The following is a 22,106-nucleotide window of genomic DNA, read 5'->3' as shown; positions in this document are numbered from 1 at the left end:
GTATTATTAAAAACGCATTCCATGGATTGCCTCTTTTAACAGCTCATTGATTATTTACATGATATTCACTAAACTACCATGTCTGGCAATATCTGGAAGTCGGACAAAAAATAGCACCCATTTTTTTATCACCCGCCCCAGGCTGGTGTAAGGCCGATCTTACCTATGTATATAATGGTCACTATACACATAGGCAAACCCACACACGAACTTGATATCATGCAAGTAAAGAATCAATTAGGATGTGGTGCATACAGAGAATAAAACTGGCTTTGGAAAGCAGCAATAAAAGAAAATGCTACAGATAGACAAGGTAATCGAAAGGAGATAGATTGTACACACTCCGGCCTGTCTGGCTGACACACTGAACCATTACTGTGCGTGTGTGAATATTTCACTCGGCAGTTAAAGCTGCAGACGAGCAATATCCTACATGTGTTTTTTTTAAATAAATCAGTTCTGTACTATGAGAAAATACTTATAGCATTTTTTTTAAAAACAACTCAGAATTACATTTTTAATGTATTATAATGTAACAAGCATTTTTTTCTATAGCAACCATTTACAAAGTCATAGGTACAGAGTCAATACTCCTCTGCAGTTATTTAGTGAACCACCGAGCTGAATCTTCGCCGATTGATCACAGGAGAACAGATCGATCGGCAATTTAGCTAATTACTTATCATTGTGAGGATTGTATTGATGCACATATTAAAAGAAAAAAATTAAATTAAAAATAAAAACGGCAGCTTGGACGGCTGCTTTACTGTACAGGGAAGGGCACCGTGATACTGTAAATTTGCATAAACATGTAAGGGGAACATTGCTACACGAGCATTCAGTGGGAGCGTGTTTGCTTTAACATAGTACAGTGAACATACCGGTGTCTGTAACAATCCTATGTACTTTGCTGCTTATCGCGCGATATGCTGTAATTGTGACGCGGTTTGAGTCCCATTGGGAGAAAAGCGCTATATGAAATAGTTATTATTATAAGATGTTATGTGTAAGGGTGTGTGGTGTTCGTCTGCATTTCTAATTTTGTGAACAAAATGTTATTTTGAAAAGATATATTTTGAGTGCTCCTATATCCTGCCGTCTACATACCTTGGTTTGTCCCTCCCAGGTGTGATACAGATGTGCCCAGACTTACTGTTCCTGGATCCGCTGCCTCTGGATCCGCGGCCTCTGGCCGTGGTCAGGATTCTCCTGGCAGCAGGAACATTAAGTCTAGCTACATCTGTGGTTCCTTATTAGGGTGCAATAGGGGCACTGTGGCACAGCACTGAATGGTTTCGTCATACTTCTCAGTGCGAACGTATTGGATCATGAAACAGGAGATCTGGGTTAGGATTTGCACATGAACTTGGGCAAATCATGCTGCAGATGTAGCAACATCCGCTGCGGCCTCAGCACCTTCCCACACTACAGATCCACAAAAAGATGAGTCTCTTCCGCTGTGGCCTGTACCAGATTATGCCTGGATTCCCACATCTACTGTTGCAGCGGCTGCCAATGCTTGATTCATTATTATTTCACGCGCTTCCTATTCCTGAAATAGACAAGTTGTCAAATGCAGCAGCCCTTCCTTTAATATGGCTGCAAAAAAAGATGTAAAAGGCTGTGTAATGCACAGAAGCGTACGCTAGGTGTTTAGGAACGGTAGATAGTACTTAAAAATACCTCTATACTTAGGGTTACAGTGCCACCTGCTGGAAAACAGGTTACCTTCTTTCTAGTGTGTACTTTTATGAAAACATAGCTTCCTTACATCCATTTTACCTAGTGATGTGCTTGGGAATCACGTAGGGCAGGCCTGCACAACTCCATTCCTCGAGGGCCGCAAACAGGCCAGGTTTTCATGAAATCCCTACTTCAGCACAGCTGGCTCAATTAGTGGCTCAGTATGTACAGCTCCATTCCTTGAGGGCCGCAAAACAGGCCAGGTTTTCAGGATATCCCTACTTCTGCACAGCTGGCTCAATTAGTGGCTCAGTATCACTGAGCCACTAATTGAGCCATCTGTGCTAAAGTAAAGATATCCTGAAAACCTGGCCTGTTTGCGGCCCTCGAGGACTGGAGTTGTGCAGGCCTGGCCTACGTGATTCCCAAGCACATCACTAGGTAAAATGGATGTAAGGAATGGCGTATGGCTTCATGCTGGGGGGGCTTTTGGAGGTTTCCTTTCAAGTTCACAATGAAATAAAACCATTGATATATTTCTAAAGAAGGGCTCTCAGGCTGTTATTAAGGAATTGTTGGTTTTATACCATTTCACAGAGTAGCACAATTTGCAGAGTAAGTAACCACAGAACAGTTTATCATGCAAATACCTACATATCCAGGTGCCAAATAATGCAGGCTTTCCTACCCAGACTAAGAATTCCCCCAAAACAAAATGAATACTTAAGACGGGTACGCTTTCATTAATTTCGTTTATTTAAGCTTTCCTTAGGAACAAAATGGTTTATAAAACCCCTAACGCATTTCTCCAAGCAGTTTAAAAAGCTGAACTGACCATGCTTTGTAGAATATAAAATACAGCAAAAAGCGCCATTACAACACATTCAATTTTTCAGAGGAAAAATAAAAGATGACCGATTTCCCTTTAGTGAAGACAGAATGGTAACACTATCTGCAGCTGTCAGATATAGCTGGTGGTTTTACAGTACAATGTATCGCTTTGAAGACAGGGATTAGTTAGTGGGGGCGAACTGATATATATATAACCAACCCAATGTATCCATTTAACTCATTGACTACTAAGAACTGCTGTGCATTGCACAACTCTTCTATGTTCAGATTTAAAGACACTAGTATAGTTATAGTACTGTACATCGTAACCTTGGGGTTCAATGTGCCATCGAAATCACAATCATATCAGAAAGAATAAATACTTACAAAAACTACAAAAAGGTGCTTTAAAAAATAAAATAAAAAAGCACTCCTGGTGGCACCTTGTTTTTAAAAAAAAAAATAGGTTTGCAGAAGGGGGGTTCCAGAGCTGAACCCAACTCCATAGGGGGTGACGGTATCTCGGAAAAAGTTTAAAGCTCCCACGTCACGTGAACCAATAGGAAGCCGCAAGGGATGACGTCACAGATTCCTATTGGCCCGCAGGACATTTAAGCCGCCATATCGATAGCCCCAACTGGGCTTCTACTGACACCACCTTCCGAGGTAAATATCTCGGGAAGCAGGGGGTCCCCAGAGTTTAAATTAATGGGGTTCAGCTCCAGAGACCCCCTGCTTCAAACCTATTACACCAATACACAAAAAAAAAATGTCGCCAGGAGTGCTTCAACACAATGCGTATGCTGAAATCTGCCATGCCCCAAAACAAAATCGATAGATGGAAACCATATTGGAGTTTAAAAAAAAAAATCCTTTTACTCAATATAACTCCAGTGTTTTTCACTTTACGAAATTGTAATTTTTTGGTATATTTTCAGACACCAGAAGCTGAAGTGCAGTTCAACTGATTTATAGATACCAACCTCTTAGGGGAAAAAAGACCTATATCAGACCTATAGGAAAATGTAAAAGTACTTTTAACAAAAATAAAACTATCTATTTTACACAGACAAAAACAGGATTGTTTTACCCTTTTTCTAAGGGAATGTTAGTAATTAAGCAATATGTTTAATGGTCATTAAAGCAGCAACAGCTACTGTTGTGACTGCAAATAGTCCACTATGCAATATAACAGTTGCTAAAGTTATTACTGCAGGGAAGCAACACAGTAGATGAGGTTGAAAAAAAAAACCCCATATGTCCATGAAGTTCAACCTATGTTACATGTAGTTATCGTAGATAATCATCCTATATTAGTCATTATATTGATCCAAGAGACAAACAAAAAAAACTGAAACATTAGACAATTATGTCACATAAAGGGAAAAATACACTGCATTCTGACTCCAATAATGGCCATCAGATTTCTTCCTGGATCAACATTCTTCCTATGCTTACTTATTTGGTATATTCCTCTATACCTTTCCTTTCTAACATGATGTCCAACCTTTTCTTAAAGATATGTATTGGATCTGCCATCACAGTCCCCATTAGTAGTACATTCCACATTTGATCTGCCTTTTCAGGAAAGAACCCTTTCCTTTTGCTGCTGGTTAAATCTCCTTTCCTTCAATGTCAAGGGATGACCCAGTTTCATTTGCACTGTCCAGGGGATGAAAAGTTCCCTCGAAAGTTCCTTGCATTGACCTTGAATATATTTGTAAACAGTCAACATATCCCCCACCCCTTGGATGCTTCTTTTCTAAGGTACAGAGAAATACTGGTCTCCATTGCACTCGTAGGCAATAATCTTTCAAGTCAAAATCGACATTTAAATAATTTATTTTTGCAGAGCTGAGAAAAAAATATGCACAACATTTCAGGGTGGTCCCTTTCGTCAGATGATCCCCTTCGTAATGTAGACAAACTTAATTTTGATAGCCTTTTCTCATAAGTTAGACCTTCAATGCCCTTTATTGGCTCGCCTCTGCACTTTTTCAAGTTCCATAATGTCCTCTTAATGGAATGGGACCCCAAACTGTAATCTGCATTCAAGTTGTGGTCTTATGAAGGATTTATACTGTGTCAAAATGATGATGTCTTCCCTTCTGTCTATACCCCATTTTATGCATCATAATATCCAATACGCCTTTGCAGCTACTACCTGACATTGAGCACTTTTGCCAAGTCTGCTGTCTACAAAACATAAATTACATTTCCTGTGAAGTTAGCGAGGTGGCTGAAATGCAGAACATATTAAAGCAGCACTGGGGCTAAAAACGACTTTACTTATTGCCAGGGAACAAAGCTCAGTAACTCACCATTCCGATTGCTCAATATTCTGTAACACTGATGTCAATAAAAAGCTAGTGTGCGTCTTTCGCATGGCATATCAACCTTCTGAAGAGACAATGGGACACATTCATCAAGCTCCGATGCGGGGTATCACACCCAATACAAGTCACTGGTGGATCGGGTGGAGACCCCACAGTGGAGCTTTATTAATCTACCCCTATATTAGTACAACTGTCAGATCAATTGCCTAACTAGAATTGGAAGAATGTTACTACTGTCAGAACAGAGTCAATGGACCTTGTCTATGCCTTTTAACCCTTTCTAGGAAGGAAACGCCACCAACTAATAATGAATTTTTAGAGTGCTGCCCTGAATCTCTGCATCCAAGACTTTTACCAATAAAGTTAAGCGTCCAAGTGCACATTTAAAGCCACTACCTTTAAAAAAAAATAAGCCATCTACTTGACCTCTCTGTGATAAGAAACAGTAAGCCTAATTTATATCTGTGAATCATTTCAGTTCAATTGTATTTTGTACCAATGATGTTTCCTGGAAGATTCTCTCTCGCAAGTATAAGTCACTTTGCTTTATTTCTGGTAAATGTGTTTAATATGCTTAAGAGAATTTAGATATTTAAATACATTTTGTGAATATTTAAACATTTCAAGTAGAAGGTACTACCTATAAGTTAAGTAAATACCATTGAATTTTCTACATATGTGAATGAGCTCCCGTGGATATCACATGTTGTTAGTGGTACATAATATTTGTTTTCCCCTAATTATGTGCATCTCCACAGGTACACTAATTATTCTACAAACTGCACCAGTATTGAGTTTGTTTTCATCTTTTTCATGGAGGCAAATGAGAAATTACTTTATATGAAAAAAAAAAAACTCATCCAAAATGAAACTGATCACCACGCGTGTATTTCCTGTACAATCGGAAATTAGGTTCAAACAAAGCCAATCAAACCCTCATTTTAGTATTCCCACTCATCGGTTTTCATATCTAAGTAGCTTAGGATATTATTTGCTAACTTTACTGCTTGTTTTCTTGCCGTCTTTGAACGCTCATCGCCTAGGGAATCAATGGCATCAAGGGCGAGCAGTTGCTTGGTAATGAACTCTTCCAAAATCATGTAATTCTTATCAGCTCTTTTGCCATCAAAGGAGAGGACTTCTTTCTGAAGTTCTGACAAGTTCCCAAGAACATTCCACACAGCTAAATGCGAGGGGTGTTCTGCATTACTCTGATCAATGTTCTGCCTCCTTTCAAGAGCTTCCTTTAGGTCAATGTATGTGATAACAACTTGGACTTCAACCACTGCTCTTCTCCTGGCTTCTCGAATGCATGGATTCTTCCCTGCGCTCACCTCATCCAACTGGACAATAAGACCCTGCAGCTCTGCTTTAGTTCCCAAATGAATATCCGACACATTCTGAAACCTTTCTAAAAGATGGCTTCTTATCTGTGTTGTACTTTGGCGAATTTCTTCTATTTTTACGATCGACTGATTCTGGGCCAGATCGTACGCTCTGGTCATCTCGGCTTCCTCTTCCAGATCCAAATATTTGAACAAGCTGTTGATTTCTCCCACCACCTCCTTTCTGTAGTTCCTCACTTCGGTGTGTCCAGAAACATCCAGAGCATCCAGGTCTGCAATTAAGCCGGTGAGAACGCAGGATAAGTGCCGGTAGGTCTCGTTAACATTTACACCGGCTAGAAGTGCTATGAGACTCCTCCTGGCCTTGTTCACGTCACACATAACAGAGTTAATTTTAGAGACAGATGGGTGCGTCTCTGTCGAGAGAGGGAGACACAGTATCTGTTGCTTTAAACAATTTTCTAGAATTTCTTGAATGGCAAGGACTTTGGTTAAAGTGCGGTACCTAGCTTTTCTTAAAGGTACTTTGCCCTCTGTTTTTACCTGGGTTAGTCTCATTAAGATGTTTTGAATGCCTTCCTCAAACTCATCGGTGATGCATTTCCCTCCTTCGTACAAGGGTGTCATTTCTTGTGCTACCAGATTTTGGACTTCTTTAAAAATCTTCTCTATTTCCAGCCTGCACGGATGGTTTGCATTCTGCTCTAGTTCTTTTAGAACTCGCTCTGTCTCCTGAGCGGCTCTCACTCTAGCTTGCTGAATGTTGCTCTTCCCCTCTGTGTCAATAGATTCGATTTCAAAGAGTTGGTTAGTCAAAGCTCTCTCCAGCCTCCTGTATTCTGGATGACTGGGTAGACCACTGAATGTAGCCACTTGTTGCTCAATATCTTTGACCTTCATCTGTATTTCTTGGAGGGCCGTGATTGAGGCATGTTGATTCCCCATAGCCATTCTCTTTAAAACCTCTCCCTATATCCAATCGGGCTAAAAGGGCGAGAAAAAAAAACAGTGTTTCATAAAGTTGAAATTAATTAAGTAGAAATAGCAGTGTTAGTCCAGTTACAATAATGCAGAGTAAATGAGCACTCCAGTATTAGGTGTTGCCTTTTTTATTTGGGCTAACAAATTGATATTATAACACAAGCTTTCGAGAGCTCTCTCTTCCGCAAGTCTGCAATTCTGCCTTAAATTATTATGGGTTTTTTTACGTCTGGGTTAAACTCACAGAATCTCTGTAAATCAGCATTGCTGACCTGAGGGAGCGAGAGAACTCTCAAAAGCTTGTCTTATAATATCAATTGTTAGTCCAAATTTAAAAAAAAGTATCACCTAATACTAAAGTGCTCATGAATGTGAAAAAAATACGCATACTTTAATAATCAGTAGATGAAAAAAAATGTGACTCATTTATGGTGTGTGTGTGTGTGTGTGTGTACTTCCATAATGTAATAAAGAACTCCATGGTTATAGTTCTAATATTGGACGTAAGCAAAGTGGATTAAATAAATGTCAAGGTATGTGGGTGTGTAGCACACCACAATAATGCAAATAAATGCAAAGAAAACGCGATACTTGCGCACAATGCCGGAGCTCCTGGTTCAGGGATGGCCTATCTGCAGCAATCCAAGTATACAGCAACAAGAGAGATGATCCAGGGCGCCACGGGTTTTTCAGCAAAAGAATTTATTCATGATACACTAGTGTATCATCCGTGGTGCCCTGGATCTTCTCTCATGTTGTTAAATAAATGTCAGACATTATTTTCCAAAAAGTATTCAAAATAACTAAATACAGCTAAACCCCGTTACAGCGCGGTCCTCGGGGGCCACCCGATCCGACCGCGCTAGAACCGGGGTCGCGCTAATTTTTTTTTTTTTAAATGGCCGCCGCGCGCCTGATCGGGAGGTGGCCGGAAGTCCTACACGTCCCCTAGCAACGGCGAGTCCAGCCGCAACCTGCTCCTTACCTCCCACCACTGGCATCCATTTCCTCCCCCCCCAGGCCTCCACACCTACCAGCCCTCCGCGCCATTGCCCACGCGTCCCTCCAGATTGCGCAGACGAGCCTCAGCGTCAGCGCGGAGGAGCGCGGCTCCCCCCTCCGTGGACGCAGCCTAAAGTACTTAACAGCACAAACCCTCCTTAAACCTCTGACATGGGGAGACATCAGGAAAAGTGTATCACAGCATATTCTGACACAACAGCTGTTTCTCTAGCAAGTCAGGACATGACTATTTATCGCTGTTACATCTCTGGGAATCTTTAGCAGAGTATGAACATTTTATACACAGACTCCTTCCTCATAATTCCAGCCATACATGATTAAAATAGAACGAAAGAAAAAAAAAAAGAATTAGAACACATGTACTGACATGTCATAATTACATTCTGTTTAGGTACCTCCCAAGAAAGGTATTGTGCAAGGAATAATCCCTTCAACCTAAAATCACAACTGACTTAATCTCACCGATCTGTCTTTGTCTGTGGGTGTACTTTGTAATAAAAGCTGTGTGAAAACAATAACCGTAATATCCAATAGTTGCGGAGGAGGTACATCGACGATATTTTGGTCATATGGAAGGGAGATGAGAAATCTTTCTTAGACTTTGTTGTGACGCAGAATAACAACAAATACAATCTAAGATTCAGTGAAGATAACACTAAAATTCATTTCTTGGAACCATAGATTTATAAAAAATAAAAAAAATGTTCGATATCAAAGGGACTTGCAACACACATCATTAAATAAAGAACCTATACAAATTCTAACATATATAGTGCGTCCTGTTTTTGTTTCTAGTGTCCACAATGTTTTTCTAATTTAATAACACAATATAAACTGCCAGGCACCTCCTCAGCTGCAATCTTAAAGCAGAGAAACATAAGAGGAGGGTGTATTTTCAGGGTGTGTGGGTCTGTGTATATGAAAGGGATCATATAGAGAGAGACAGCAGGGTCTGGGTAGTAAGGAGAGGTTAGTAGTGAATGGATCTAAAAGAGAGGTCTGGGAATACAGAAATACTTTGTAGTTTGTGAATCACTTCAAGATCACATTGCAATGTAATTACGAAGTAGCCTCTGTCCTAAATGACTGCAGTGGTTATGAATCATTTCTGATCACATTGGCTGCTGTCACAGGACACGTTTCTTTCTTTTCCACCCTATTAATAAAATATTGGGAAAACCCTACAGAAGGTTCACCTCCATGAAGGTTAATGTGGATTAGGTGGTAGCAATGAATGGCATTGCATATACTTAACGTGGCAGAACTGGCAATGGTAGGTGCTTTGGGACTAATTTAAATTACATTCTCTCTAAGGATGTCTGGTATCTGGATGTCCAGACCCGGGTGCTTTGTGAGGATTAGGCGTTTGGCTGATAACCGTCTGTTAAATGATGCATGGGTATTAGTTGATGTCTGTGGGTTTTGGGTGGGTGCTACTCTCTGGGGTGCTGGATGAGGTCTAGGTGCTTTTGTGGTGTTTGGTAAGGTGCCTGGGTATTAGGTGAGCTTTGGGTGCTAATCTCGGGTGTGCTGGATGAGGTGCTCTTGCTGTGCTATTCTCTGGTATGCTGGAAGAGATTTGGGTGCTGGGTAAAGTCGAGTTGCACTAGAATGCTGGATGATGTCTGGGTGCTACTCCCTGGGCTGCTGGATGAGTTCTGGCTGCCACATTTTAGGGTGCAGGGAAAGGAGTGGGTGCTGGGTGCTAAGTGGGTGCTACTTCCTGGACTGCTGGATGAGGTGTGGGTGCTGCTCCCTGGGGTGCTGTGTGAGGTTGAGGTGTGGGTGCTGTGTAAGTGCTGTGTGAGGTATGGGTGCTAGTCCCTGGGTTTTGTGTGAGGTGTGAGTGCTAGTCCCTGGGTGCTGTGTGAGGTGTGGGTGCTGTGTGTTTATATCAGAGATCCCCCATGCCTCCCTCTGTCCTCACCTCCACACTAACCCCCGGGGAGCTGCTGTCCGGGTCTCCGGTCACAGGCCTGTGGATTCCCCGCTGTTGACTCCCGGTGTCAGGGGGCGGGGAGCCCGGAGATCTGGCCCCGGGTCAGGGGCGGGTCACACCGGGTCCAGCCCTGGTATTGGATACAGGGATCTGCGTACTGATCCCCGGACACACAGATCCACCGTTACCATGACACCGCCAGGGCTGACGTTTGGCCGTAAAGCGGCGTGTCGTGCTGCAGCGGCCGCCGCCATTGTTACGGGACGAGATGGCGGGGGCTGCGCTGCGTGGGATGTGGCTGCGCCCTCTCTGCGCTCGGACCCTCCTCTCCCGCCAGGGGCATGCTGCGGCCTCAGGGGCACGGTCTGACCCGGCCAAGGTGACAGGGGAGGGGGGCTGGGGACCCTGACACTAAGTGACAGGGGGTGCCCGGGGACCCTGAGACAGAGGGGGGCTGGGGACCCTGAGACTAGGTGACAAGGGGGTGCTGGGATGCTGAGACTAGGTGACATGGGGAGGGGTGCCTGGGAGCCCTGATACTAGGTGACAAGGGGGTGCTGGGATCCTGAGACTAGGTGACATGGGGAGGGGTGCCTGGGAACCCTGATACTAGGTGACAAGGGGGTGCTGGGATCCTGAGACTAGGTGACAAGGGGGTGCTGGGATCCTGAGACTAGGTGACATGGGGAGGGGTGCCTGGGAACCCTGATACTTAGTGACAGGGGGAGGAGGGGTCAGGTACTCTGGGGCTGAGGGGGAGCCGGAGGACCTGGGGTATGGGGGAGGAGGAGCTGGGTTACCCTTATACTCTGGGGCTAAGTGATTAGCAGCTGGGAATACAAACATAGGACGAGCCTTCAGTCCTTATATATCATATTCTTATCGCGCGTCCCTATATATCATATTCTTATCGCGCGTCCCTATATATCATATTCTTATCGCGCGTCCCTATATATCATATTCTTATCGCACGTCCTATATATCATTCTTATCGCGCGTCCCTATATATCATATTCTTATCGCGCGTCCCTTTATATCATATTCTTATAGCGCGTCCCCATATATATCATATTCTTATCGCGCTCCCCTATATATCATATTCTTATCGCGCTCCCCTATATATCATATTCTTATCGCGCTCCCCTATATATCATATTCTTATCGCGCTCCCCTATATATCATATTCTTATCGCGCTCCCCTATATATAATCATTTATAAATCATTAGTAAGACTACGCCTTGAATATGCAGAAAAATTTTGGGCACCACTCCTTAGAAAAGACATTATGGAACTAGAGAGAGGGCAGAGAAGAGCCACCAAATGAATAAAGGGGATGGGCAATCTAACTTAGAGGCTAGCTAAATTAGATTTGTTTACATTAGAAAAGAGGCGTCTTAAGAGGGGATATGATAACTATATACAAATATATCCGGTAACAGTACAAGGAGTTTTCAAAAGAAATATTCCTCCCAAGGGCTGTGCAAAGGACACAGGGGCATCCCCTAAGGTGGAGGAAAGGAGATTTCACCAGTAACAAAGGAAAGGGTTCTATACAGGAAGGGCAGTTACAATGTGGAATTCATTACCCAGTGAGACTGTGATGGCAGATACAATAGATTTGTTAAAAAAAAAAAAGTTCGACATCTTTTTTAGAAAGGTATACAGGGATATACCAAATAAGTAAACATGGAATCTGATTGCCAATTTGTGGAGTCAGGAAGGAATTTATATTTCCCCTTATGAGATATCATTGGATGATATTTCATTGGGGTTTTTTGTTTGCCTTCCTCTTGTTGGGATGGCCAACTCCAGTCCTCAAGGGCCACCAACAGGTCAGGTTTTCAGGATATCCCAGCTCCGGCACTGGTGGCTGTCAGTGGCTCAGTCGTCCACCTGTGCTGAAGCGGGGACACCCTGAAAACCTGACCTGTTGGTGGCCATTGAGGACTGGAGTTGGCCATCCCGGCTCTAGATCAATATACTGTAATTATGGATATAGGATAAAGTATCTGTCGTCTAACTTTAGCATAGGTTGAACTTGATGGACGCATGTTTTTTTTTTTCCAACCTCATCTACTATGTAATTATGTATAGTATTCTTATCGCACGCCCCTATATATCATAGTAGTCTAATCGCACGCCCCCATATATCATAGTTTTCTTATTGTACGTCCCTATGTAGCATAATATTCTTATCGTACGTCAATTTGTTGCATAGTATTCTTATCGTATGTCCCTATATCGCATATTACGCTGATCGTATAACCCTATATCGCATATTATGCTGATTGTATGTCCCTGTATAGCACGTTAAACTGTTTGTATGTCCCTAATAAAGCATATAATGCTGAGTGTATTCTTATTGCATGTTAATATATATCATATCAAATCATTGTCATATATAATTATGGGGTCAGTTTGCAGCTTTTCATTAGCTGCTTGGCAAGTGCATTGCTGTTGATCATGCTAACAGTAGTAGTGCTGTGTTTGCTTCTTGAGCCTTATGGCAAATTCTCTCTGCTTGTTCTAGGACTGAAGGATTAGCTCTGTGGTACTGTCACTGCCTTTTGAAGTTGGTGAACCTACTTCTCCTTGTGACCTTGGGAAAGTCACTCAATCTTCCTGTGCCTCTGGCACCAAAATTTAAAATGTAAGCTCTGCGTGGCAGGGTTGCATTGTGCCTACAAAATTCTGTGTACAGCACTGCGTCCGCTGTCAGTGCTATATACGAAGGAAAATATTATTGTCTACCTGTCCGGTGTCATTTTGTAATGCACTGCAGCATTATTGTGTGATGGGGCAGAGCCAGCAAGCAGACTCCTCCAAGTGCGGTAGTTGTAGATATCTGGGGCGCTCCCTCTAATTCTCACCAATAGGTACCGATAATATGCCGGACAGTCGGTGTCTTCAAAAGCAAAGTCTATATAAAGAAAAAGAGCACCTGGTACAATACTGGCCTGATGTGTATTGCTGCTCAACCCAGAAAGGATCCTCGTGGAACGATACAAACAAAGTGCGGGGAGCGCAAAAAGAAAAATGAAGACTAAAGAATGAACAGTAGTTGGTAACAATATTGCTGTAATGTGGGAAGTCACAGCTTTCCGGGTGATGGGGATGAGTATAACATCAATATGAGTGATGTACTCACACGGCCATGTGTAAGACTGTCTCACAAAGGTAGTTCTTTGCAGCCTGTAATCCCTCCTCTCCTCAGTAGAAAATCTTTTCTCCTAGCTCTTTTCCCTCTCTATGGGGTGTTCACGTAGTTAGACCCCCAGCGTCCTCGCGATGGGACCCAATAGGGATGACAGACAGCCACACAGGTGGTTTGCAAAAATGCTATTTATTGTTTAATTAAACACGAGTAACAGTGTACTCGCACATAAAAGACGCCCCTGGTACTCACTGCCACTTCCAGCACTGAGATTCAGTTCGCTCCTGCTCCCGGTCGACAGGACTAGATACAAAGCGCTTTTCTACAGAGGAGGGATCACGGGCTGTAAAGAACTAACTGTGAGACAGTCTCGCACATGGCCATGTGAGTACATCACTCATATAGATATTATACTCATCCCCATCACCCTAAGAGCTGTGATTTCCCACATTATAGCAATATTGTTACTAACTACTGTTCATTTTTTCTTTTTGCGCTCCCCACACTCTGTTTGCATCCTCAGAGTGCCGCCCTTGCATGAAGGGGGAGAGGGGTTGTGTAGGTCTTTGCAGCTATCTTTCGGTCGTCTATCCCACAGCTTCGTTCAGCAGGGTACCATCTCAGAAAGGGAGAGAGATGAAAGCAAGGAACTACGGCATCTGTATGTTAACCATTTGAGTGCTAGATGGGCAAGCAAAGCAATGCCCGAGGGGCTAGAGTGCGATGTCCATCTCCCGTTAATGGCAACAGCGGCTCTTGCACGTAGGTATATACACATATACCCCTTAGTTTGCTCATCTACATGTCCGAGCTCATGTTCTTGCGTATAAATACTGCATGACGCTAGAATAGTCTTAAGGGCCCTGTGTGTAACATAGGTTTCTTAGAAACATGAGCAAGAAGCAACTCGAGTAGTTATTCAGCCATCATAATATGTGTGGTCTAGGACATTTGGCTGAAGCCGTTTTGCCGCGACTAAATCTCCGCCTGTGTTTAGCCGCTACTCGCATCGCCACCAGGACCTCGCACCGCCAGCCGCTTCACCGCCAAAGTAAGTCCCTAACCTTACCATAAAATCCTCTCATTTTAATCCCTAATATTAACGCTACCCTAAAACCCCTACATTAACCCTTAACTCACATATTGGAGAAGCGACTGCCGGCGGAGCACCTGGCTGCGGTAGAGGGCCCCTCTATGGCCGGACGCCGGCGGAGGCTTGGGCCGCAGCTTAATGTCCCATTCCAAATATGTGCGTCACATAATTCCTCCAATTCCTTCATATAAGCAGCCCAAGTAGCTGGATACAATGATGCTTAAATGACATCTCCCATGTAACGGCAAAAACACAATTCCTTCAGCTTCATACTTTGATTTCCGTGGTGCATCACATGAAGACAAGACCTGTGTGTCTGTGCACAAGAATGATTTTCTTGTTGGCCCAATGTAAACACACTGAAAGTTTTCCCCTGTGCCCTATAGCAGGGTTCACCAGCTGTTGTGCTCCCAACATTCCAGGTTTTCAGGATATCCCTGCTTCAGCAAAAGTGGCTGTCATCATGATTGAGCCATCTGTGCAGAAGCAGAGATATCCTGAAAACCTGACCTGTGGGTGGCCCTTGAGGACTGGAATTGGCCGCCCCTGCGCGCGCGCGCGTGCGTGCGGGCGCTGTTGTATAATGTCCGTTTCCTTCAAACTATTTGGCACTGTACAAATCCAGTTTTTATTACATGAACACTTGCAATGTTTACAATGACTTCCTAACCCAGGTACCATTCTCTTTTAGACCATAAGCTTCTGCCCTCCTGCTGACTCCAAATATGATTGGATCGGTCCTCCTGACAGATACTCCAATCTGAGGACAATAAAATACTATATTCCAAAGAATGAATCTGAACTGGAGAGAAAGCTTAGGGAATTACGACAAGAAACACAAGATTGGAATGCCATTTTTTGGGCAAATCACAATCTGACATTCATTAAGGTAAATATGCTTATTTTATTTCTAATGCCATATAATGGTGTTGAGATGTATCCTTTTTTTTTTTTTAAAGGATTTTGTGCTATAATATGTAGATTATCTGGAAATAATCTGACATGCATTTTGTTTTTGGAAATACGTTTTGTTTCCTTGTAAAAATAAAAACATGTTTGGTACAGCATTAAATATATTTAGGTTTTAAATTATCAATTTTCTCCAGGTGAAACCTAGTGTATATTTCAACATTTCTTTGTCTGTATGATTTTGTTTCTTTCCACGCTGCAACAAAACTATATCCTCTTATTTTCTATACATTGCTACATTCTTTAGGATGCGGATTCAAAATAAACCTGTTCAGAAAACGTAAGGAAATGTGTAATTATACTTTGATTTAATGATACAGGGTGTTTTTGTCTTTCAGGAAAAAGAAGAATTTATTATTTCAAGATTAAAAGCTTTGGGGCTGGAAGAAAGAGACGAAGAGGGTGAGATGCCCTAGTCATAGACTTGCTGGTTGTTTAATGTTCTGCTTGGTCACGTATGGTACAGGTGGCACTATACCTGTGCACAGGCCTGTGTTAGGCTACACATCTGACTCCTTGACAAGTTCTGAGGATAGTGCAGTCATAGTTGGGCTGCTTTGGTATAGTTCAGAGGTGGACATCTCCAGTCCTCAAAGGCCAGCGACAGATCAGGATATCCCTGCTGCAGCACAGGTGGCTCAGTCTTTGACTGGAGTTGGCCACTCCTGGTATAGTGGACATCACCTTGCCACATGTCCAAAAGCATCCTGCTGCTTTCACTTCCCAGAGACACTTTGGCCAAACTACACACAATTGCAGTGTGTGATCTCGGCGTTCCTCATCACTGCGTAGCATGGTCGGGAAACCTGTGTGGTTGCAATCTCATAATCTGTGACTATGACGGGGTGTTCCCGTGAGGTCCATGGGTGTGGCCTTGTTCTGTGCTTGTGACCGTTGACATCAGTATTGCAGCAGGTGAAACAGAGGTGGTAAGGGCTGATACAGCCAGGGAATTCAAAAATGCTTGGGATAGGCGTAAAGCTACCTTAAATATGAAAGCAAGCCTAGGATTAAATGGGATCTGAGGTTCTACTACAGACTAGGTGGCCAATCGGATCAGCTGTCAAATCCTGTGTTTCTATAAAACCAGTGTACTGACAAAGCAAATTAGTGTCCGGCAGCTGCACAAAAATACCAAATGCAGAATCTTGGGTCATATCATTTTAAAGCAGGGGTTCTTAACCTTTTGGACCTTTATCACCCCTAAACGACCAACAAGGTCCCCCATCACCCCATACCAATACATTTATATAGAATGTACCAGTACAACCACGCCAGTTGTTGGACTGAAACGTTTTGTATAGGGCCCTCTATTTTTTTTTTTTTTTAAGTAAGTACGTCTACTGAACAGAGACAGGAAATAATGGGGGGGGGACCCTATCGACCACGCATTTATGTGGCGCAAGATAAAGAAGCTTCACGCGATGTATCAGCCACGTGTTATTTTAACAGAATAAAAGTAATAAAATGTTGCAATTAAAGCCCAGCACCGTCTCAATCGCCCCCTGAAACGCCCTTCAATGACCCGTAGGGGTGAAATCTAACCTGGTTAAGAACCCCTGTTTTTAAAGGGTTTTGAGAGCTCGTATATTTCCACGATGAAGATATAGGACTTCAAGACTGCGGTTAACATTAGATAACTTTTTCCTGGGAAGTAAATCCTTACTGGACACGAACGGGACAGTGATATTATTTCACTTTATCTTGGCGTCCTTCACTGTTGACCTGCTATTCTATAATAATAAAGAGTTCTCTCTAGTGCTGACAGTGTATGCAACGCTGTACACAGAATGTTGCCAGTGCAAGATGTCCCTGCCCCGTAGGGACGCACTGGGATCAGAACCAGGTTCACCCTCGTGCGCCCTAGTCTCGGTGTCACAAAGTAGAGTAACACATATTTAACAAAATACAAAAATACCCATTGCTACATCCAATGTGACAAAATACATGGTTTAATACTTCAGTACTTATGAAGTATTTAATTATGTATTTTGTCACATTGGATGAAGCATTGGGCATTTTAGTCTTTTGTTGTATACAACTGGCCACCGTGTTTACATATTTAACAAAGCCGTAACTCTCCTGTATTCGAATAGTTAATACATAATGTTACACCTCATCTCAACGTTTGGAACGCAGACCAGATCCCGACACCAACAGATACTTCCTGATGTGCAATGAAATACTGATACAAGCTGGGATAGAATAAATCATCAATGTCTTGTTTTTTTTTTTTAATCATATAAAGATTTAAATGCATTACAGAAAGTGGCTTCTGGGCCCTAAACCTGTCTCTTTTTGTACACAGGACGGAAAAGAACGCTGAATGCAGAGGAAATGGCAGATTTTTACAGGGATTTTCTTAGCAAAAACTTTACAAAACATGCATGCTACAACAGGTACAATCTGACATCTACTTTTACATGGTTTATAGGTACATAAAAGTTGAATACAATTTTCTTTTGTTTCAATCACTTAAAAATTAATTTAAATGCCATGACCGAACAAGCATGTCCCATTAGTCAGGAATACACCCTTTACAGGTTCTAATGCATTTGCTAAGACTTGAAAAATGCACACACACACACTAAATGTTGTAAATACACTAAATAACACACTGATCTTTTGTCAGCTGTCAGATCTTGAGTCTCTGCGTAAAGCTGAAGACCAAGCAATATCCTACGTGTTTTGAAATAAATCAGTTCTGTACTATGAGAAAATAATTGTAACGTTTTGTTTTTAAAAAAACAACTCGAAATTATTATTTTTTTATGTATTATGTAATGAGCATTTTTTGTTTCTATAAAAAACATTTACAAAGTCACATCCCCTTCTGAAACAGGCTCTGGCACACCCCTTTTTGAGCCCTGCCCTGTCTCTAGCAGTGCACCAATTGTATCCAGTGACGGCCTGGTCACAAGATCTTTTCCACAGAACTTTGCATCTTTGGTCCCCTTCTGCTGCACTGACAGCCATTTGTGAACCCCCGAGCCGAGTCTTCGCCGATTGATCCCAGGAGAATGAAGCGATCGGCAACTTAGTTAATTACTTATCATTGTGTGGATTGTATTGATGCACATATTAAAGGAGGATTTTTTTTTTTTAAACCCGGCAGCTTGGACTGCTGCTTTAAGAGTTTCTTGTGGTTAAAGGTTTTGATCAATTCCGTGAACCATCAAATGCTGTGGTTTGCTCACACTGCTTGTGTGCTCCTTCTAATAAGAGAGAGACCTTCCATAATAACACAGTAGTGCCTGTCTGAGCTGAGGAGAAAAGTGAAATGCGTGTTCTGGAGTACTTCATTAATGGGGGATACAAGAACAAAAATATAGGAAAAAGAGGAACGCATTGGATTTCTGTGAAATCCATTTACATTTTTTGGAGCTTTTTTTAAATGACATTACTTATTAAATAGCTGTCATAGGTACAGAGTCAATACTCCTCTGCAGTTATTTAGTGAACCCCCGAGCCGAATCTTCGCCGATTGATCCCAGGAGAATGGATCAATCGGCAATGTAGCCAATTACTTACCATTGTGTGGATTGTATCGATGCACATATCAAAGGGGGAAAAATAAAATAATAATAAACCGGCAGCTTGGACTGCTGCTTTAATAGGTAATATCTGTTTCCAAAAATCAACAAATTCTGTGTTTTGCCCTTTAGAATTTGTTATTTAGTACCACTTTTTTTTAAAGCAATATGTGTAATTTGTAATTGTTCCACAGCTTACATTATTTTGTAACTTCTTTCTTTTCCCCCCCCCCCCTTTTTTTTTTTTTGGTCTTTTTTTTAAATTGACCTCAGAGATTGGTATAAACTGAATTTTACAATAACATTTCTCATGGGACGAGTCGCAATTCTCAGATCTTGGAAGAAGCTTGGCTGGAAAAAGGGGACGATGGAAAATTAAAACCCAACTCCTTTCTGGAAGAAGCAAAAAGCACTTCACTCAGGAGTTCAAGATTACAGAGACACAGGACACACAGGTTCACAATGTCTGATATGAGCTACTTATTTAGCAGATTCTTGACTTATTTTTATACAGTCTCCTCGCACTGCAAACTGATTTAATACTGTAGGTGTTTGAAGGCAAACATTGTGAAGCACATCACAAATGTGGAATTGACAGCCTTATAAACTTTTATGATGCCTTTTAATAAGAAAAATGAACGTATCATTGCAATGTGCTGCTGACATTATAATACATTATTTATAAATATATAATCCCAGTAGGGATTAAAACTGTCATATGTTTTGCTCTTTATTCATTCATCATCAGTCATGCTGCAGAGGAAACATTAGTCATTTCCGCTAGTTAAAGGATATAGACCATTGGTGAGGGCGGGAGCTCGGGGTGAAGAATCAATCCCTGCACCATCATCACTGTAACATGCATTTTATTTCGGCCTTCGTGACTTCGCTCGTCTTGCAGATGACTTGTTTACAATAACACAGGTGGCTCAGAAATGGGAGGTTCGTAGAATAAGAGATTAGACACATTGGACCCCTATTCATTATGCGGTGAATCTGGATCGCCCGTGCTGGAGAAGAGTTTTAGTCTATTTCATGGAACTAAACTCCTCTCCAGCAGGGTCCACACAAAGCCACATTGCATACCAAGGATCATCTGTGTCTCATGCTTACAAGATGATCCATTATGAGGTCTGGGGAGGGGGAGGACATGATGGTAAAATGACAGCGGTTCATAGCGCGTCCCTTTGCCCATCGTCACTTCACTTATTTTTCCTTGAGTAGCTTTTACTGGTTAGGTACTTCTTTAACCCAGACTGTGCTGAGAAGCTGTGTAATGCGTCAGGCATAGGTTTACAGGGGTCCATGTTAAAATTGACAAAGCAAAAGTTGACACTGCTCATTTGCATGTCATTAGCCAGACTCCCTGAAGCATTTTATGCCAAAACAAGGGTGCTCAACTACAGTCCTCAACCCCCCCCCTGCCCCCCCCCCCCCCCAACAGGTCAGGTTTTCAGGATATCCCAGCTTCAACACAGGTGTCTCAGTCAAAGGCTGAGCCCCTGATTGAGCCACCTGTGCTGAAGCAGGGATATCCTGAAACCCTGACCGGGTGGAGGGGGGGGGGGTAAAGCTTGAGGATTGGAGTTGAACACCCGTGTGTGAAGAAATAATGGTGAAAAGCAGGGCTGCCAACCTGTCTTTCCCTTCTAGAATGTTATAATATATTGTAGAGTTATATATTTAAGCCTGTTGGATGTAATTTTCCAGAAGAATCAAAGTGGTCCTTATGTTCTGCCCATTACCAACTTGCCCTATCACATGTGCTGAAAGACTTCTTTGCATTCACCACCTCCATGTACCCATGGACCTTACACCACATACCTCTCCGACTTCTAATGATTACGTATACGGTAAAAGTGTGGACAGGGCCTAGCTTCCTTTTTACAACTACTTAATCCTTAAACATGTTAAAGTATTAATAATGACTCGGGTACTATATAAATACAATTGTATTGAGTAGTCAATCCTGCTACCTTTTTTATTGCATTGTTCACGTGGCTAAAAGCGCTCTGTAACCTGAACATTATCCATGTTTAAATGCTGCTATCCGAGCCCATCACGTGGCTCTCACTACAGATGCTCTTTTGTGTTTTGCTGCTGTTTAAATATTAATGATAAGACGATGAGAAGGGGGGAAAAAACCCACAAACCGTTTCATGTAATAACCTGAGATTACTGTCTGATGGGAGAATAATCTGGGCTGGGGAAATGCGAGAGCTGCACGACAGCCTGAGGGATGTGTAATCGGAGCAACCGATGATAGTTAAGACGCCTTCGTTTCTTTCATCTTGCAAATATGAACAGCAGCAACAAATTGTACCTAATGAAGCCTGTGACATTCTACGGCTTTGTATGCATGAAAAATGCATGAGGCCCATTTGAAGTTTTTAGGCTTCTTGTTTCAGATGTCAATTTCTAACAACAATAAAAAAAATGTCAGTTTTTAGTATTTGCTTCCTAATTCCTTCGGTGTCTGAGGGACTTGTTTTTTGGCACGGGTGGCCAACTCCAGCCCTCAAAGGCCATCAACAAGCCACGTATTGGGGATATCCCTGCTTCAGCACAGGTGGCTCTTTGACTGAGCCACTGATTGAGCAACCTGTGCTGAAGCAGGGATATCTCAAATACCTGACCTGTTGGTGGCCCTTGCACCTTGGATTATACCACTACTGAACCGCTACTATAACATATAAGAACATCTCCTTCAACTTTCATTTTAAAGGTAAGTGGTTAATTTTTAGAAAGACTGCGCCTTGTTTTTCCAGCATAAGTATTACCTTACAATTTCTAAACGAAAAGATCGCGCAGGGTGCATCATCCCAAAGCTTCAAAAGTAAATCCTTTTTCTTTCTTTTTTTAAATTATTCGGCATTGTACCACTACTCATATTTCAGCCAGTTCAGATACGGCTTGCCTCTCATGTCGCTGTAAAGGCCGTCTTGCACTGAAGCGGTTAAGCATTCTCAGAGTCCCGTTACTGTGTGTGTTGTTGTTTACCTTTTTTTGTTACGATTATTCGTAAATGACGCTAATAAATTGCATCCATATTTAGCAATATTTACTTGCATCAGTCAGCGAAACATACCTTGGGTGTGTGCGTCACGGCGCGGTGACGTCACGAGGTGCAGCGCAGATCGACTGAGACCAGTTGTATGCGATTACTCACTTCTACATTAGGCTTGCTTCTAGCCTTTCTACCCAGACTCTATTATAT

General features: G+C 42.3%; 2 protein-coding genes across 5 annotated transcripts; one reads left to right on the top strand and one right to left on the bottom strand.

The window, feature by feature from the left end:
* Window positions 1–2,416: 2,416 nt before the first annotated feature.
* Window positions 2,417–10,398, bottom strand: BAG5 (BAG cochaperone 5). Of its 2 annotated transcripts, none has more exons than XM_075614986.1 (2): window positions 10,128–10,398; window positions 2,417–7,180 (listed from the first exon to the last, which is right to left on the bottom strand). In XM_075614986.1, exon 2 carries the CDS (start codon window positions 7,145–7,147, stop codon window positions 5,792–5,794), a length of 1,356 nt encoding a protein of 451 aa, XP_075471101.1. In that variant the 5' UTR covers window positions 7,148–7,180; window positions 10,128–10,398; the 3' UTR covers window positions 2,417–5,791. The 2 variants fall into 2 exon arrangements, with proteins under 2 accessions (XP_075471101.1, XP_075471102.1); XM_075614987.1 differs by lacking the exon at window positions 10,128–10,398 and adding an exon at window positions 8,212–8,346.
* COA8 (cytochrome c oxidase assembly factor 8) lies at window positions 9,420–19,604 on the top strand. Of its 3 annotated transcripts, XM_075614988.1 has the most exons (6): window positions 10,340–10,518; window positions 14,292–14,345; window positions 15,079–15,276; window positions 15,695–15,758; window positions 17,665–17,755; window positions 19,163–19,604. In XM_075614988.1, exons 1-6 carry the CDS (start codon window positions 10,408–10,410, stop codon window positions 19,266–19,268), a joined length of 624 nt encoding a protein of 207 aa, XP_075471103.1. In that variant the 5' UTR covers window positions 10,340–10,407; the 3' UTR covers window positions 19,269–19,604. The 3 variants fall into 3 exon arrangements, with proteins under 3 accessions (XP_075471106.1, XP_075471103.1, XP_075471105.1); XM_075614991.1 differs by lacking the exons at window positions 10,340–10,518; window positions 14,292–14,345 and adding an exon at window positions 9,420–9,473; XM_075614990.1 differs by lacking the exon at window positions 14,292–14,345 and having other exon boundaries at window positions 10,347–10,518.
* The last annotated feature ends 2,502 nt before the right edge of the window (window positions 19,605–22,106 follow it).

The sequence above is a fragment of the Ascaphus truei genome, chromosome 9 (assembly GCF_040206685.1).
Source record: "Ascaphus truei isolate aAscTru1 chromosome 9, aAscTru1.hap1, whole genome shotgun sequence".
Taxonomy (NCBI): domain Eukaryota; kingdom Metazoa; phylum Chordata; class Amphibia; order Anura; family Ascaphidae; genus Ascaphus; species Ascaphus truei.
This window is presented reverse-complemented; position numbering and strand designations above follow the sequence as displayed.

What these genes read in the sequence shown, in the direction of transcription:
- COA8 (XM_075614988.1), top strand. Translation starts at nt 10,408, where the DNA reads ATGGCGGGGGCTGCGCTGCGTGGGATGTGGCTGCGCCCTCTCTGCGCT. An exon ending in CACGGTCTGACCCGGCCAAG is followed by an intron (nt 10,519 to 14,291) that starts GTGACAGGGGAG and finishes GCCTGTGTTTAG; the next exon opens with CCGCTACTCGCATCGCCACC. An exon ending in CCAGCCGCTTCACCGCCAAA is followed by an intron (nt 14,346 to 15,078) that starts GTAAGTCCCTAA and finishes ATTCTCTTTTAG; the next exon opens with ACCATAAGCTTCTGCCCTCC.
- BAG5 (XM_075614986.1), bottom strand. Translation starts at nt 7,147, where the DNA reads ATGGCTATGGGGAATCAACATGCCTCAATCACGGCCCTCCAAGAAATA.